The sequence below is a fragment of the Schistocerca serialis genome, chromosome 11, assembly GCF_023864345.2.
Source record: "Schistocerca serialis cubense isolate TAMUIC-IGC-003099 chromosome 11, iqSchSeri2.2, whole genome shotgun sequence".
Taxonomy (NCBI): Eukaryota; Metazoa; Arthropoda; class Insecta; order Orthoptera; family Acrididae; genus Schistocerca; species Schistocerca serialis.
In genome coordinates, this window is record NC_064648.1 from 65,547,762 (window position 1) to 65,567,247 (window position 19,486).

Sequence of the window (19,486 nt, forward strand, 5' to 3'; positions counted from 1 at the left end):
TTCAGAAATATAAAATTGTGCATTTTGCAAAATGAGGAAACATAGTATCGTATGACTATAATATCAGTGAGTCACAGTTGGAATCCGTCAACCCAAAAATACCTGAGCTTCATAGCAATATAAAATGGAACTATCAGATAGACTCACTAGTGAGTAAAGCAGACTTCAGTTTATTGATAGGATACTGGGCAAATGCAATCAGTCTACAAAGGAGTTGCCGGTCACTGTGGCCAAGCGGTTCTAGGCACTTCAGTCCTGAACCGCACAACTGCTACAGTCGCAGGTTCGAATCCTGCCTCGGACACGGATGTGTGTGATGTCCTTAGGTTAGTTAGGTTTAAGTAGTTCTAAGTTCTAGTGGACTGATGACCTCAGATGTTAAGTCCCATAGTGCTCAGAGCCATTTGAACCATTTACAAAGGAGTTTGCTTACAAATCACTCGTGCAACCCATCCTAGAGTACTGTTCCAGTGTGTCTGACCTGTACCAAATAGGAATAACAGGGGATATTGAATGTGTACAGAGGACAGCACAAATGGTCAGAGGCATGTTTAACCTATAGGGGAGTGTCACTTAAATAGCACACTACTGGAGATAGACCTAAGTAGTCCTGAGGAAACCCACGTACAAAATTTCAACAAGCGGCTTTAAGTGACGACTCTAGGAATAGGCTATAACACCCTACATATTGTTCGAACACAGAGTGTTTAAATTAATTATAGCACACAAGGAGGCATTTAAATAATCATTATTCCTGCACTCCATACGCAAATGGAACAGGGAAAACTCTAATAACTGCTCAAATGGAATGCATCCACTGTTATACACTTCACAGTTTTTTGCAGAGTATAGCTGTAGATGCGCAAAAGCAAAACAGCAGCTGGACAAGAGAGAAGGCAGGCCGCCAGAGAAAGAATGCCATCCTTTTAGGCTGCAAAGGCTTTGAGAAATGCCTTACAGTTACTCAACATATAATAAGTCCAGAGTTCGAGTCTCGTCTGGCACACAGTTTTGATCTGCCGGGAAGTTTCGTATAAGTGCACACTCCACGACAGGGCGAAGATTTGATTCCGGAAATATTTGTGAGATGTCGATGTACTCACACTGCCAGCAAGATCCTCAAAGCTCGAGGATACACGTGTAATCCACGTAAAATTCTTTGTTAGAGTATCAGTTATTACCAGACAAAGATACAAAAAATTAACTGAAAGCAGAACCAATGAAAAATTCCCAGAAGTGTAAAGAAGTCCCAGGTTTTACCCAGATTTTGCCTGGATGAAAAAACTTTCTGGGTTTTTCTTGGATTTTGCTGGTGTCCCGGTGTAGCGGGACTTTGAATTTCGCCGCACTACACTCGTTCCCTCAGATATAAATTACACCGTCGCAGCAGTATGAGCGCTCGACGGCAGGGAAAATATATAAGAAAATGAAGGTACTAAAATTGTAACTCTATTTGTTTTCTATGCATCTTTTGTCTCTTGAGAGCGGAAGCTTAACTTACTTATTAGCTAGTCTTGGTCGGATTAAGACGAAAAAACTTATTAATGTGCAGATGTATTGTGGAAGTTGGTATGAAATTCGGAGGATGGAAGTAGCAACGTAAAATAAATTGCATTCAGTATCAAGATGATTTTGATTTGTATAAATTAGTGATTCCTGGACGATTGCAAGATTTTGGAGCAGCTACTACTTTTCACACAGAAACAAAGTAGGAGATTTTTGAAGACCTGGACGCCGCACGAAAGAAGACATGTTAACATGGTAAAGGATGAACTCTTATCTACGCCATTTCACCCTGTTAATCACATTTTGTTATTCTCTGTTCTTTTTCAAATAATTTTTGTAGTGGAAATTGGTTTGACTTTTGCTCAGAAATGCCACAAGGACCACCCCAACAATACTACAAGCATGTGACACGACAGAATCAGTGGGGTCCTGGAAAACCTAAGGTCCAGATGCAACACAAATATTCGTTCAAGGATAACTAAACTAACCTGTCAGACTCTCTCTCTCTCTCTCTCTCTCTCTCTCTCTCTCTCTCTCTCTCTCTGTACTCTACTCTGTGTGTGTGTGTGTGTGTGTGTGTGTGTGTGTGTGTGTGTGTGTGTGTGCGTGCGTGCGTGCGTGCGTGCGTGTGTGTGTGTGTCCACTACTGCCAACAGCAGATGTTACTTACCGGCACGCGGACCTGTCCCATCGAGTCCCGCTCACGGAGGGTAGCCGAGTGGGGCTCCTTCAGCGTGTCGAAGTCGACTGTCACGCCAAATGGTATGGCCACCTCATCAGTCCGGGCGTAGCGCCGTCCAATCGACCCGCTCGAGTCGTCCACCTTGTGCGAAATGTCTAGCCGCGTCAACTCGCGAGCTGTACGGGAGACGACAGTCGACAATATGACAGTTGTATAGGCAAGAATCTCTGGGCTCTTACAACTAAATGAATGTGGCAGAAGGAAAACTAAATAATATAGCAACAATCTACAATGTGCTGCTGAGGGCAGAGACTCTCATCTACAACTCTGCAATACTTCTCTGTACAAGATGTTCAGAAAATTGCTGTGCACACTGCACTTTCAATGTGTTGTTGTTGTTGTTGTTGTTGTCCTCAGTTTGAAGACTGGTTTGATGCAGCTCTCCATCCTACTCTATCCTGTACAAGTCTCTTCATTTCCAAATAACTACTGCAACCTACATCCTTCTGAACCTGCTTACTGTACTCATCCCTCCGTCTCCTCCTACTATTTTTACTCCCAACACTCCCCTCCGATACTAAATCAGTTATCCCTTGATGTCTCAGAATGTGTTCTCTCAACTGATCCCTTCTTCTATTCAGCTGGTGCCACAAATTTCTTTTCTCCCCACTTCTACTCTAGTAGTAGTACGGTATTCTGCCTTACGGTAGGTCTTGTCATGAGTTAAGCCTATTCCACTTTTGTTTGTCCATAGTCAGTCTTTTCATTTCTGAATATTTGTCTCCTTTTATATTGTCCAGCATCTGATATCTTCTTTTTCCTCTTCCCCCTTTTCCCACCACCATTCTTTCTATTCCTTCCTTCAATAAACAGTCCCTCCTCAAACAATGTCCAATCCAGTTCAGTTTTCTCTTTCTGGTAACTTTCAGCATATTTCTTTCTTCTCCAACTCTTCTTAATACTTCTTCATTCCTTACTCGGTCTTCCCATTTCACTTTTTTCCATTCTTCTCCATATCCACATCTCTAGTGTCTCCAATCTTCTATCATCTTCCTTCCTCAATGTCCAGGTCCCCGCACCATATAAGTGCAACGCTCCAGATGTAACATTTCTCAAGTATTTTCCTCAGATCTTTGTTTAGTGGTCCACAAAGTAATTTCTGTTTCCTCTTGAATTCTTCTTTTTCCATTGCAATTCTTTTCCTAATTTCTGTTGAGCAATACATATCCATTATTATGCTTCCCAAGTAATTGAAGTTATTCACTTGCTCAATTTCCTATCCCCCTACTTTCATATGGTATTTTCTCCCCTTTCCTCCAATTACCATGCTTTTCATTTTCTTCTTGTTAATCTTCATTCCATATTCTTCTAATTTTGTGTTTAGATCATCTAACATTTGTTCCATCTCTTGCACTCTCTGCCATCACAACCATGTCATCTGCAAATCTTCTATTCAGTACCTCCTAATTAGTTACATGATCTACCCATCTAGTCTTCAGCATTATTATGTGACACCACATTTCAAAAACTTCTATTTGCTTCTTGTCTAAACTGTTTATCACCCTATTTCATTTCCATACACGGCTACACTCCACACAAAAACTTTCAGAAAAGACTTCCTAACCCTTAAATCTATACTCCACATTAACAAATTTCTTTTCTACAAAAACATAATTCTTACCATTGCCAGTCTACATTTTATATCCTCTCCACATCAGCCATCGTCAGTTTTTTTACTGCCCAAATAGCAAACCTCGTACTACTTTAAGTGTGTCATTTCCTAGTCTAATTACCTCAGCATCATCTGATTTAATTCGACTGCATTCTACTATCCTTGTTTTGCGTTTGTTGATGTTCATCTCACACTCACTCACCTTTCAAGACACTGTCCATTCTGTACAAGTGCTCTTCCAAGTCCTTTGCTGTTCTGACATTATTTCAATCTTTTATTTCTTCTCCTTGAACTTTAATTCCTTCTCTCAATTTTTCCTTGGTTTCCTTTACTGCTTCGTCAATATACAGATTTAATAATATCGGCAATACGTTACAACCCTGTCACCCTCCCTTCTCAACCACTGCTTCCCCTTCGTACCCCTCAATTCTTGAACTGCCATCTAGTTTCCGTACAAGTTGTAAATAGCCTTTCACTCCCTGTATTATGCCCCTGCTATCTCCAGAATTCCACAGAGAATATTCCAGCCAACATTGTCAAAAGCTCTTCTAAGTCTACAAATGCTATAAGCATAGATTTGCCTTTTGTAAACCTATTTTGTAAGGTAAGTCAGTGTCAGTATTGCCTCTCGTTTGCCCGCATTTCTCCTTAACCCAAACTGATGTTCCCCAAGGTGGGCTTTATCAGTTTTTCCACTCTTGTGTAATGAATTTGTGTTAATATTTTGGAATTACGACTTATTCAACTGATAGTTTGGTAACATACACACCTATCAGCACCTGAGTTACAACATAAGTCAGTAACTATGTGTAGGGGAGATATGTAAGTCTGATCTCACTTAATTCGTTTGTAAAAACTTTCTGCTGACCTGACTGCGATATGCTTCATAAGTATACAGTCACAGCAGTTTTTAAGTCACAAAGTATGTATGGCCAATTGCGATTCACCACAGAGTTTGGTGCTCCACAAAGAAGAAAATCTGGTGCAGCTGTCAAGTGAGGTGGCCGCAGGTTTAGTTAAACGAGACATTCCCGAAAAAACTCTCGAGAACACACAGTGTTGCCGACTGAATGCACAGTAGCGTCACCTCATTGAAACCGTGGGTAGTTTAATTAGTCTCCCTTTAGTTGGCCAATGAAATCGTTGATCATTAAACTGTAATGTTCAGCGTTCACGGTTTCTTCTAAAACTAAAGGTCCAATAATGTGTGTGCCATCTGGATACTGCTATTCACATTCCAATTTTCTGAACACGTAATGACGTTTCGAGCACAGCACGAGAATTCTCCGTCAGCCGTGATCGTGTATTTTGTGTGCTAACGTGACTGCAGAGGCGAAACCACGCCTCATCTGTACAGAAGGTGACATCGATAACATCAATGATATTGTTCTCAGTGAAAGACGTTAACCATTCCCAGCAATGCACCGACTTTTCACTATCGGCATCTTTTAATTTGTGCACAACTGTCACTATGTATGTGAATAATTTCAAAGTCTGCCTAAACACTTTATAGGAGTTTGCCAAGCCAATATCTTTTTCCCGTGCCAATCTGCGTAATGATTTTGCTGGACACTGCCACACAGAATCTCACTGACCGGACTAGAATTGCCTCCAGTGATAAATCCCACTTCAAAACGAGCCTCCACAACCGGCAAGACGAGTCTGGAGATGCCCCGGGCAGTGGGGTGTGCCGATCCGACTTTCGACGGTCGTACAACCTGTGAATCAGGAGGGCCATTTCATTTCATAGCAGGATCTCTTTGGTCGTTATCTGTGGCACCCGTACAGCACACCAGTACACTGACAACATTCTACACCCCATTTTGTTCCCCTTTACGGCAACCTATCCTGGGCTTACATTTCAGCAAGATTATGTCCGCCTGCACACGGTGAGAGCATCTACTGCTTGTCTTCGTGCTCAGTAATCCCAAAGTTGTCCGATCACTCCCCAATAGAGATCGTTTGCAGTGCTAGGGGTAGGGCACTCTGACCAGCTCGAGTTTGTGACGATCTAACGTACCAACTGTTTCCTTAAGGGCCGTAGGTGGACTGACACATTATTAACTTGTTCAATTTTTGGAGCTGTTTCTCTCGAATAAATCGTCCAATTTTTTTGAAAGCATTATCATTTGTTCGTCCGTACTCGTGTATCACATCTACCGACTTCTGTCCCATTCGAATAATTCCTTTGTGGTGCCTTTTTTCTTGGAGGCTATGTGAATATCAGACAAAGCACAGTATAACAATTAAAAAAAATTAATCTTATATGTAACTTGTGGGTTGAAAAGGTCACATACTTCTACAGGAAAGGAAACTTCTTAAAAATATTATAATACTAATGACTATTGGTGAAAACATTAAATACTTCGTTGTAAGAAGGCTTCTATAAAATGGTCTCTATTTGATAAAGTTAACTGTAGCTGGATTTATAACAATCCAGAAAACAGACATTGTTAGAAACTTACAAATGTTGTCACAACTGTCTCGGGTGCAATCCACCGTTGTCTCCGTCATAGTTCGCTCACACACTGTTTTGATTTTTGACATTGCAATTGTTAACTGGATGTTATCAAACAAATCGTGAACATAAAAGTAGTGCCCAATTCAATTTTCAGTATACCTGTGTCCTGAGACGGAGGCCTCTCAGGTTACCTGTCGAGTAAAAAGCGTCATTCCGCGGCAACATTTTGACAAGTTTCCTGCTCGTCACCTTCAAGGGGGAACATCAGGTTTGTGTCAAGTTTGTCTTTTTATAGATGCTGGACCGCACGCTCCTCTGCCACGTCTGCAACAGCTGTTGCAGACAGTGACTGGGGGGGATGGATCGTAGGTGGTAGTAAGGGGGAGGGGGGGGGGGGGGGGGGGGTCCTGGTGTGTCGGAGGGCCCCGGTGTCACCCGTCTACTCTATCCATTGCCTTCATCCTTTCACATCAGAGCACTCTTGACATATTCTTGCTTGCAGTGCTCAGTTGGAAACCGCTATTACGGTTGACAAGATTGTCGTGGACCCGTGTCTCCGCCGCCTCTTTGCCAATCGAGTGCCAGAATCCATTTGTCTGCCACACTACCTCTGTCTGTCCAAAATCAAATGTGCAACCTTCGTGAAGGGTGCACTCTGCCACTGCAGATTTGTCCGTTCGGCTGAGGTGAACGCTTCTCAGACGTTCTGAGCGGCACTGTGAAGTACACCAGTATATTGCTTCCCACATTCGCAACTGACACTGTAGACTCCAGGTGTCTGCAGTACTACCTCGTCTTTCACTGAGCCAACTATAATATTGATTTTAGCCAATGAGTGAGAGAGAGTTTTAACATTGTCATTCTCCAATGTTTTGGCAATGTTGGCCACAGGTGACCCAGCGTACAGAAGGAACACGAGACACCGTACGTCTTCTTCCGGACTGTCTTCTTTCTCCTTTTTACTCGGCTGGAGAGCACGTCTTATCTCTGTCTCCGAGTAGTTGTTCTAGCGTAAGGTTTCCCTCAGATGTCTTGTGCTCTGTGGACCGGGATGGTGAGCACGTATTTATATTGTGCTAGATGGCGGTGCAGTTATTGGCATTTAGGTACAGGTCCATATATCTCCTTTTTCTATAGACAGAATGTCCCTGTGTGCCATCAGTTTTCTTCCTTATCAGGATATTGTGGAAAGGCAGGCATCCGCTTTCTTCTACATCCACTGGGAAACCCACTTCTACCCCCACACCTACCTTTCTGCAACATCCTGATAAGGAAGAAACCTGATGGCACACTGGGGCATAATGTCTATAGAAAAAAAAAGACACACACGGACCTGTACCTAAATGCCAATAGCGGCTTTATCCGGCACAACACAAATCTGTGCTCACCATCCCGGTGCACAGAGCACGAGACGTACGTGTCGCAGAGAGAGTACCCACCGAGTTGCTGCTTCTGAGGGAAACCTCGTGCAAGAACAGCAACTCGAAGAGACAGATAAGATGTGCTCTCCTGCCAACCGAGAAGAAGAAAGAAGATGATCCAGAAGAAGACGAAGTGTCTGGTGTTCCACCCGTACGGTGGGCTGCCGACAGCCAACATTGCCAGGATTTTGGAGATCTAGGACTACGGACACCTGGAATCGACAGCATCAGTCGCAAAGTAGCAAGAAATATATCAGCCAGACACAATGGCATAGCTAGTAGAGCTGCTCAGAACACGTGAGAAGTATTCGCCTCAGCTAAATGGAAAAATCTACAGTGGCAGAGCACAGCCTCTATGAAGGTCATAAGTTAGATCTTTAACAGACAGAGGTACTGTGCCAGACGTACGGGTTCTGGAACTCTACCATCAAAGAGGCAGTGGAGATGTGGGTCCACGATGATCTTCTCAACTGGAATTTCTGTTTCTAATTGAGCTCTGCACCGAATGTAGCGTCAGCAAGAATGTGCCAAGAGTGTTCCGATATGAAATCAACGAAGGCAGTGGACGGAATAGGCAGTCACCTTCACCGGGACGTAACGCCAGGACCCTAACATGTCGGGAGCCCCCCCACCATCACCACTATCCGTGATAGCTGTTGCAGATGAGACAGAGGAGCCTGTGGTCCAGTGTGTATAAACATACAAACTGGACACAAACCTGACACTTCAGTCTCAGATGACAATTACAAAATTTGTCAAAATGTTGCTGCAGAATGACACCTCAACTCGGCCAATAATTCGAGAAGACTTCAACATCGAAATTCATTGAGAAAGCATGCATTCCCATATACCTGTCTACCATTCACTGTGTTTTAAAAGGTAAGTAATCTACATTACGCGTGTGGTGTAACTAATAATTTTTTTGGCATTGTATCAAAACTCGAGGGCTGAGCAAAAAGAAGAACGGGTTTCGTTCAAATGTCACACAATTTATTAACGGCGGGTAAGAGGAAGAAACGTCCCGAGCCGAGGAAGTGAACGTTCGCATTTTCCTCCGGTTCACATCTGCTCGCACAGCTTCCGTCTCAGATTTTCCACTCGTCACATTACTCCGTTGCGAGATACTCACACAGCTGCTGTACGAACGGCTGGAACTCCGCATTGCCACTGAGCGGCAGCACCGAGCATTTGAGTGGGGCGACGCCGGGCGGCAACGAGAAGTACGTCCGCTGCTCGTCACCGGGCCGCGTGCGGAAGCTGTGCTCGAACAGCGCGTACATGATGCGCCCCACGCCGAACGACGGCTCGACCACGCTGGGCGTCACCTCCTCCACGTGCAGCGTCTTCTGCCCCCGCCGTACCGACAGCATGTCTGCCGTCAGCCGGAACTCCACGTCTCCCTCGCCACGCAGCACGTACTCTCTGCGACGAGAAGAGATTTGTGCCCGTAGAGTGTCTGTGGTGACAGCAAAGGAGGACAGATGTGTTCGAACCTGTCTTCCGTAACAATTGTCACAATGGCAGCAGCACATCTGGACCCCGTATCCACTGATTATGACAAATTTACCTGCACTACCGAAGTATATATACAGGGTGATTTCGTTAAACAGTGAAAAACTGCCAGAAATTATCCCTGAGGGTAAGGATCAGCAAACATCATATAGGCACACCGTCAAAAATGCATTATGAATGAGGCACACTGAATTGAAGGTGTAGATACAACATTTTTGACAATGCAGCTCCCGACGACCGAAAGCATTCACGAGAACACACATCAGGCATGCGAGAATGTTTTGCCCCTACTAGTGTTTTAGCTCCACTCTCGAGAGGGCAGTGAGCCAAAGCACCACTGTACAGTAGCTGCATTACCCTTCGTATCACCAGAGGCACTTCTCTGAGCTGGGGAGGCACAGTCACCTGCACGAAGTGCGGATACGCCTCGCCTGTGACGCACTGTGGGAGGACGGCCGGCCCCACGAGGCAGTCGCTACTATCTCCTCCTCACACAATAAGGCTGAACTATTGCCAACAATTCACGGCCACCGTAGTGCGGGGATTCCCTATAGCCCACACGACGGTATCGTGAAGGCCGACAGTACTGTCTCTCGTAAAGGTACCCCACCTGTGAATAAGACGGATGCCACAAATCCCAGCACTGTGGTGAGTGATAAGCCGGTGACAAAGCCACATCTATCAGAAATAAGCCAGAGCCACTGTTAAAGGTATTTTATCTCCGCCTTCGAGTGAGCGTACCCACCTCGGGACGCGTGTCGGGCCGTACTTCCCTCGATCTTTTTTATCCTACAGTGTGGTTACAAGTGAGGTGATACGACACATTACAATAAAGACAATGTTATGAAAAGTATAGACAGCAGGAGATGCCGAGTTGCCAACAGGCACAACAAAGAGACTACTCGAGGCCTGCTTCCAGCCCCTCATCTCGTGGGTCATATCCTTGTAATACGAGGTGCTATCCAAAATTTTCGGAACTGGTGCTGCCATCTGTCGAAAACCTTACCCTCGGACTAATGGTCACCACCACCCTCAAAGTATACAGAGAAGTTGCAGGATTAGAAAGTTGCAGCGAAATGCAGTGTAGCGGGACTTTGAATTTCGCCGCGCTACACTCGTCCCCTCAGATATAAATTATACCGTCGCAGCGGTATGTGCACTCAATGGCAGAGAAAATACTAAAATTGTAACTCTTTTTTTCTATCCGTCTATTGTCTCACGAGAGTGGAAGCTTAATGCAGACGTGATCTGATGAAGACGAAAAAAACTTATTAATGTGTAGACATATTGTGGAAGTTGTTATGACATTTGGAGGAGGGAAGCAACATAAAATAAATTGTATTTAATATCAAGACAGTTTTGTATACATTAGAAATTCCTGGACAATGAAACTTATTGCAAGATTTTGGAGCAGACTTTTCACGCAGAAATGGAGTAGGAGATTTTTTAAGACCTGGACACCGCACAAAAGAAGACATGTTAACATGGTAAAGAATGAACTCTTATCTATGCCATTTCCCCCTGTTAGTCACATTTGTTATTCTCTGTCTTTTTTCAAATAATTTTTGTAGTGGAAATTGGTTTGATGTTTGCTCAGAAACACCACAAGGACCACCCCAACAATAGCTTTTCCAAATCACGAAGTCCGATAACTTTTCTGTAATACGAAGTCCGATTTGCATTTCATTCTTTCCCTTTTTCACGGTCATTTACGATATTAAAACCCCCTTTTTATTCACCATTTCTTCCCACATTTTCAACCTTTTCTTTTCTTCTCTCTTTTTCTTTTTTATTAACCACTACAGCAGGAAGATCTGCAGCGGATAGGCACTTGGTGCAGGGAGTGGGAAATGACCCTTAACATAGACAAATGTAATGTATTGCGAATACATAGAAAGAAGGATCCTTTATTATATGATTATATGATAGCAGAACAAACACTGGTAACAGTTACTTCTGTAAAATATCTGGGAGTATGTGTACGAAATGATTTGAAGTGGAATGATCATATAAAATTGATTGTTGGTAAAGCGGGTGCCAGGTTGAGATTCATTGGGAGAGTCCTTAGAAAATGTAGTCCATCAACAAAGGAGGTGGCTTACAAAACACTCGTTTGACCTATACTTGAGTATTGCTCATCAGTGTAGGATCCGTACCAGGTCGGGTTGATGGAGGAGATAGAGAAGATCCAAAGAAGAGCGGCGCGTTTCCTCACAGGGTTATTTGGTAAGTGTGGTAGTGTTACGGAGATGTTTAGCAAACTCAAGTGGCTCTCTCTTCAAGAGAGGCGCTCTGCATTGCGGTGTAGCTAGCTGTCCAGGTTTCGAGAGGGTGTGTTTCTGGATGAGGTATCGAATATATTGTTTCCTCCTACTTACACATCCCGAGGAGATCACGAATGTAAAATTAGAGAGATTCGGGTGCGCACAGAGGCTTTCCGGCAGTCGTTCTTCCCGCGAATCATATGCAACTGGAACAGGAAAAGGGAGGTAATGACAGTGGCACATAAAGTGCCCACCACCACACACCGCTGGGTGGCTTGCCGAGTATAAATGTAGATGTAGATGTAGTAGTTCCCATCCGCATGTACACACCAGTCTCAGCACTTCTGCCACTGGTCAAACATTTTCTGGAAGCCTTGTTCATTAAGGGTGTTTATCACCGCCAGCAATGCTTCTCGAATCCTCTCTAGAGTGTCGAACCGATGGCCTTTCAACTCTAGTTTCAGTTTTGGGAATAGCTCGAAATCGCAAGGTGCCTAATCTGGCGAGTACGGAGGGCGGCGTACAACCGTCATGTTGTCTTTTGCCAAAAAGGTCCCGGTCAGCAAGGACGTGTGACAGGGGATGTTTTCGTGAAATGGCAGCCAGTTCCCTCGACATCAAAGTTCAGTCCATCGTCGCCACACATTTTCACGGAGCCATCGCAAAACGTCACACGAGTGGGTGGAATTCACTGTCTGGTTGGGTGGGACGAATTCTTCGAGCACAATTCCCTCGGTATCAAAGACAACAATGATCGTGCTCTTCACCTGCCATACTCATTTGGGTCTCAGAGAGCCTGGGCTCTTCCACTGGGACGATTGTTGCTTTGTCTCAACACTTGTTGAATCATTGCAAGAGTCTCCATAGCACTTTTCCCGAGATTCGCACAGAATTTGATACACACGCGCTGTTCCGTTTGTGGATGCGTCATAAAATTGCCAAACACCAAACACAGAGTAATACGGAAATCACTGTTGACACGCAACATGTCCTCCCAGCTGACTGTCTCTCCGCACACCGACTCGTCAGATACGCAGCTCTCACCACCTAGCGATGCAAAGATCGGCTACTTGTACTTTCCAGATGGCAGCACCTGTCCTGAAAATTTTGGTTCCACCTCGTACGACTATTGCAAAACACGTCCCACACATCCTTCCACGACATACTCCAGTCCGGTCACAAGTACCACGTATCCCACCAAAGCCAGGGCTACCTACAAAACAAGTCCTGTGATCTACAAACTGAGCTGCAATGTTCTACAAGGGCACGGCAAGCTATCCATCTGCACAAATGGCCAATGACAAACTTTGGGTGAGAAACAGTTTGACTACCCAGTTGCCGAGCACACTGCCCGACAATGTTCTCCGTTTCGGTAACTGCTTCACGGCCTGTGCCATCTGGATCCTTCCTACCGACACCAGCTCTTCTGAATTGCACAAGTGGGGACTCTCACTGCAATACGTTCTACATTCTGGTAACCCTCCCGGCCTCAACCTTCATTAATAATTGTCCTTCACACATCTAGCCCCTTCCCTGTTCCCATTCAAGCACTACACAGTCTTCACACCAATGCCCCCCTCCCGTCAGCCTAACCTCCCGACTGCATCTACCTGCCCCACCCTCTTTCCACCCCTCCCCTTATGCTCCCACAAGCAGAACTTTACTGTCCCCCATCCCCATCCTGCTATCCCTCCCCCTGCCCTCCCCGCCACGGTCTCCTCCTTACCTCCACCACCACCACCACCACCTAGTTGCATCTCCCATCGTGCGCAGCAGCTTGCAGTGTGGCCTCAACAGTCAGAGACAGCAGTCCTGTGTGTGAAAATTGCATTTGTGTGAAAATTGTATTTGTGTGAATGTATATGTATGTGGTTGGGGGGGATTCCGAAGAAAGCTTTTTTGGCTGAAAGCTTACTTGTTTACCGTATTTACTCAAATCTAAGCCGCACTTTTTTTCCGGTTTTTGTAATCCAAAAAGCCGCGTGCGGCTTAGAATCGAGTGCAAAGTAAGCGAAAGTTCTGAAAAATGTTGGTAGGTGCCGCCACAACTAACTTCTGCTGTCTAATATACAGGGTGTTACAAAAAGGTACGGCCAAACTTTCAGGAAACATTCCTCACATACAGATAAAGAGAAGATGTTACGTGGACATGTGCCTGGAAACGCTTAATTTCCATGTTAGAGCTCATTTTAGTTTCGTCAGTATGTACTGTACTGTACTTCCTCGATTCACCACCAGTTGGCCCAATTGAAGGAAGGTAATGTTGACTTCGGTGCTTGTGTTGACATGCGACAGATTTTCTGTGAATGTTTGGGCACGCATTGTTGGTGATGTCTTGATTGGGCCCCATGTTCTTCCACCTACGCTCAATGGAGCACGTTATCATGATTTCATACGGGATACTCTACCTGTGCTGCTAGAACATGTGCCTTTACAAGTACGACACAACATGTGGTTCATGCACGATGGAGCTCCTGCACATTTCAGTCGAAGTGTTTGTACGCTTCTCAACAACAGATTCGGTGACCGATGGATTGGTAGAGGTGGACCAATTCCATGGCCTCCACGCTCTCCTGACAACAACGCTCTTGACTTTCATTTATGGGGGCATTTGAAAGCTCTTGTCTGTGCAACCCCGGTACCAAATGTAGAGACTCTTCGTGCTTGTATTGTGGACGGCTGTGATACAATACGCCATTCTCCAGGGCTGCATCAGCGCATCAGGGATTCCATGCAACTGAGGGTGGATGCATGTATCCTCGCAAACGGAGGACATTTTGAACATTTCCTGTAACAAAGTATTTGAAGTCACGCTGGTACTTTATGTTGCTGTGTGTTTCCATTCCATGATTAATGTGATCTGAAGTAATAAAATGAGCTCTAACATGGAAAGTAAGCATTTCCGGACACATGTCCACACAACATATTTTCTTTCTTTGTGTGTGAGGAATGTTTCCTGAAAGTTGGGCCGTACCTTTCTGTAACAACCTGTATGTACCATTACACAGGCATGCTTTGCAGGCACAAAGATAAATACTGGCACCAAAACCTATGTATCAGTGAATAAATTAAAAGAAAAGGTAGAAGAATGTAAACATTATGCCATGTATTCTTTCGTGTTTGTTGCTATCTGATTTAAATCCTGTCTGCCTAATAAACTACGAAACTAGATTGAGACGACAGCAAACGTGGAAGAATATACATATCATGTCATGTTTATATTCGTATTATTCTTATGCTGAATAGTGATACAGTCAGAAATGAAGTACGAATCTTTGATGACTAATTTCTGTGCAGAATGTAATGTACTAAAGAGGCGTCTCCAAAGATTTTCAAACGGAGAAAAATTTTCGCTAAACTCTCGTTCGGAACATATTCTATCATGCGCAGTCTATTATTTGGTTCTTGTTGATCATTATCAAAGAAAGCAGCAGTGTAAGTAACAACAAATAGCACTCTCTTGCAGTTGTTATGGTTAGGAGACAATTCCTTTTTTTTTTTAATTGTAAGCAAGCCGTGCCGTGAGCGGCGACAGGTCGTAAACACTCATTATCAGAATGCGACAAACAATGCGTGACACAATACAATAAGGCATTTTCAGCTTAGAGTGACGTAAACACCTATAACAAAGAGAACGGCACTTATCAGATCAAAGCAAAATAAGCCATCGATTCAAACCAGATGAAGCACGTGAAAAAGGAAGGGTACCCTTATAAATATGGACGGAGCGCCCAGCACATAGCAATGGCTACTCGGTAAAGCTTAACTATTAAGCTTACGACTCGGACCAAACTACTGTAGCTGTATCTTCATCCATTCGACCTCAATTGTGTCTCGTGTTACAATGGACCAACTTTGTTTCTATTTGGAAGGGCAGTCTAAAACTTCTCTCTCCCCTTGAATTTCGAGTCTCAAATTTCAAGTGTGGCTTAGGTTCGGGAAAATTTTTTTTCCTCGAGTTCGAGTCTCATTTTTCAGGTGCAGCTTAGATTTGAGTGCGGCTTAGATTTAAGTAAATACGGTAACAGTCTTATTGTTGTGCCTGTCTACAACTCATATATGCTGAGTCGCAATCTATTCTTTTCATAATATTGTCATTATTCCACCCTTTGTTTTCCATTGTTTTGACACTGCAATAAAGGTTGCATGACATGAAACTTTGTGTTCCCAATGTAGTGATATAACAAACAACAAGACAACACAAATCACATTTATTCTTCAGTTAGAATAATGAACTCTTCTGAAGAGGTCATTGCTCGACTTACAATTATTTAAAGCTCAGAAAATTGAAAATGAAAAGGAAGTCCAAGGTGCACCCTCGCAAGTCTAGAAATTTCAATCTTAGCTCAATTTTGGTTTCTCGTGAACACTAACTGACCTCTCGACTGTGTCCCATAAATGTTCGATGGGACTTGTGCTGCACGATCTCTGTGGCCCGAACTGTCCAGAATGTTCTTAAAACCAATTGAGTGTCCCGCTGACACAGTGGATTGTCATCCGTACAAATGCTATCATTGCTTGGGAACACGAAGTCCTCGAACGGCTAAAAATGGTTTCCACGTATCAAAACATAACGATTTCCAGTTGATTATTGGTTCAGTTGGACCAGAGGACCAGTCCATTCCAAGTAAACACAGCCCACACCATTACAGAGCCACCACCAGCTTGCATAGTGGCTCACTGACAACTTGGGTCCACGGCTTCGTGGGGTGTGCACCACTCTCGAACTGTACCATCCCCTCTTACCAACCGAAATCAGGACTCATCTGACAAGGCCAAGATTTTCCAATCACTTATCATCCAATGGGTACAGAGACGAGCCCAGGCCACTGCAGGCAATGTCGTACTGTCGGCAAAGCCACTCGGACTGGTCATCTGCTGTCATACACCAGTAACATCAAATTTTACTGCACTCAACTAAAAGATATGCTCATCATATGTCCCACGCTGATTTCTGCAATTATTTCATGCAATGTTGCTTGTCTGTTAGCACTAATAACTCTAGGCAAATACCGCTGCTCTTGTTGTTATGTGAAGGCCTTGGGCCACTCCATTGTTTGTAAGATAGGTTATTCCTGAAATTCGGAAATTTCTCAAGTACTGTGCAAAACGGAAAGCCATTTTGAGTATTTGAAAACAAAATTTTGAGGAAAATTTTCAGAGCGAAAAGGGATGACATTAGTGGAGAGTGGCGAAAACTGCATAACGAAGAGGTTCACGAACTCTACTAAGCCCTGACATAATCAGTATTATTAAATCACGTAGGCTGCTATGGGCGGGTCACGTAGCTCGAATGGATGAGGGCAGGGCAGCGCGCAGAGTACTGGTAGGGCACGTAGAGGGAAAACGTCCTGTGGGGAGACCGAGGCGTAGATGGGAGTACAATGTGAAGGCTGATTTGAGGAGCCTAGGTATTGAAGGTGAGTGGAAGGAAATAGCCCAAGACAGGGACAGATGGCGAAAATATGTTGCTGCGGTAATGGACTCTCGAGTCCGGTATGACCAGTGAGAGAGTGTGAGTGTGTGTGTGTGTGTGTGTGTGTGTGTGTGTAAACACGACAATGCTGTTACTGTTGTCAGGTAACCAGTTCACTGTGCCGGGTAATATTTGCGTATGCAACCTGACAAAATGGGCAAAGCCTCCAGAAGAAACAGTCTGATGTCAACATAAATTCGTACTGTACACACCATCAGAGGACGGGTAAACGACGATTAGAGGTGGAACAGCCACCACAATGCATTAGTGTCGTTCATATTTAGTGTCGTCAACAGGCTAGGTAGGGAACACGAGTGCGAACTGGGTCAAATGTCAGGTGGCCAATGTGAAGAACACAAGTGGTGCCACACATCCGAGCGAGACGTTATCGGCTCCCGACAGAGTTTCAGAGGGAACTCGGCGAGGGTCTCCGTCAGGCCGACCAGCCGAACCGTGCGACACACAGATTTCTATCTAGGGTGTCCAGACACAACAGTGGCTCAACGCCCATCTGCACGGAACTCGGTAGCAGGTGTACTCACCGTTGAGGTTGCGGCCCACCACGTCTGACATACTGCACTCCGAGCACATCTTAAAACTTTCCCGCCTGTGTCTGCTGTCTAAGAATGAGTAACCAACTCACTGAAAAATTCTTTGTCACCACACACTATCACTCAGGCACCAGCAGCTGTCGGACGAGAGAATTATCGTCTCACACATCGACTACTGTTAGCATCGTAATACAAACAGTTGAGTTTGGAGTGACATCGTGATCTGGAAGTGTGGACTGCTGGAGCACCTCACTCTGTTCTGTGAGGAACTGCGGTTCCATACTATCCTTGACGCCCACCGTCGACGAGTACGGCAGAGACCTGCGGTTCGGTCGCCCTGCCGACCGGTTCAGTAGGTGAGGGCACCGAGCGGTAGCGTTACCGCGACCGAGCCTCTGTGCAGTTCTCCGAGTCGTTCGGTAGCGAGTCTGTACGGCTCCACCTGAGGCCCTGTGCCGTCTCTCCTCGCACTACCCGATCAAAGACGAGTGACGACAGCTGTGGGTAAGCTCACACGACGACGGCACACAAGGCATGGTACACCACAGTGTCCCATGCCTAAAGAGACCAGCTGACAACTACCAGACAAGCTGTTCCCATTATTATTATTATTGAAAAGTGTGTTCACAGTGAATAGTGGTGGTCATATGAGACACTGGAAATGGTGTAAGAAAATGAGAGTGTTATTACCTTCAGATCCCAGTGACACTGAACAGGCTTCATGTATTGCTGTTTGTGTGTGTGTGTGTGTGTGTGTGTGTGTGTGTGTGTGTGGGTGTGGGTGGGCGCGCGCGCGTGTGGGAGACTTGCTCTTGGGCACTTCGAAAAGGTCTGTCTCATCTCTCAGATTGTGTCGGCAAATTGCGCGGTGCCACATTTCCTCGGGCTGCTCGCCACTTCCGTCGCTCTCGCCTTTTCCTTAACACTACTGTGCGCACTGTGTCCACTTCCACAATTCTCAGTTGAAATGTGTACATAATAATATTTACGAATTCACTTTCCACTCAGATGCATCCTGGTGATTCATTAGAACATAATCAGTACACGCCAAACTATAACAAATTCTCTCCACAATCAAACCACACTGAACCGAACGAGCGTCCTTACCGACACCTCACTTTCTCTCGGTACCGCAGTCGAAAAATTGGCAGGCGGACCAGTCGGTAAAGGGCCTCAGTAGTGTACAGAATAGCAACTTCTGCTATCGATTCAAAAATGGTGTCGTTACTGAGACTAACCTACGGAACTGAACAGTACGGACAATACAAATACGGTTAGTGAAGAGAGGTCCTATTCTTCCAATGTTTTGGAGACAAACATTGGGGTTACCCCTCATGTCACACCGTGGGGAGCCATAGGGCATAATTTCAGGTCACAGCTGGTACCAACCGAGGGATCTCCGTCACCACAGTGGAACGTCACCCGTATTCGGCACCCTCATCCGTTACCTACGTGCGACAGTACCGCAGTGTCCATTATAATTATTCGGGCCGTTATGCCGTGGTCGGTTGATGAATTCTGTGTCGATTCCCAACGTTTCGTCTCCAACTGCGGGAGACATCTTCAAGGGGGTTCGTAGCTCAATAGAAGGTCCAACACACCCACTGGCTCGCTACTGACTGCTGCTAAATTCCGTGTCCGCGCGCTCCCACGCCGCGGTGTGACGTCAAGTGTTTAGAAAACGTCAGTGCACTTGGCCGCTGTCCGTCGCCATCGATCGCCGTTGCCATCACCCAGTAGTGGATGGGTGGTACACATCTTCAGCACTGGCATCCATATACCGTTTAATTTCACGCCCTCCTCCTTTCGGTTGAAATTATTTGGGTGTTTAGTGATTTTGATTGCCTGGAGACGAAACGTTGGGAATCGACACAGAATTTATCAACCGACCACAGCATAAGAGCCCGGATAATTATAATGGACATGATAGTTCCGGCCATG

At 45.0% G+C, this 19,486-nt stretch overlaps 1 protein-coding gene across 1 annotated transcript in view; it reads right to left on the reverse strand.

Annotated features, from left to right (window-relative positions):
• LOC126427337 (glycine--tRNA ligase) overlaps nt 1-19,486 on the reverse strand; it is a 145,243-nt gene that overhangs the window by 3,381 nt on the left and 122,376 nt on the right. Inside the window, exons 11-12 of the mRNA XM_050089664.1 lie at nt 8,872-9,164; nt 2,177-2,364 (exon numbers count right to left, since the gene is read on the reverse strand). Coding sequence (XP_049945621.1) covers nt 2,177-2,364; nt 8,872-9,164 — 481 coding nt within the window. The remainder of the gene's footprint in view (nt 1-2,176; nt 2,365-8,871; nt 9,165-19,486) is intronic.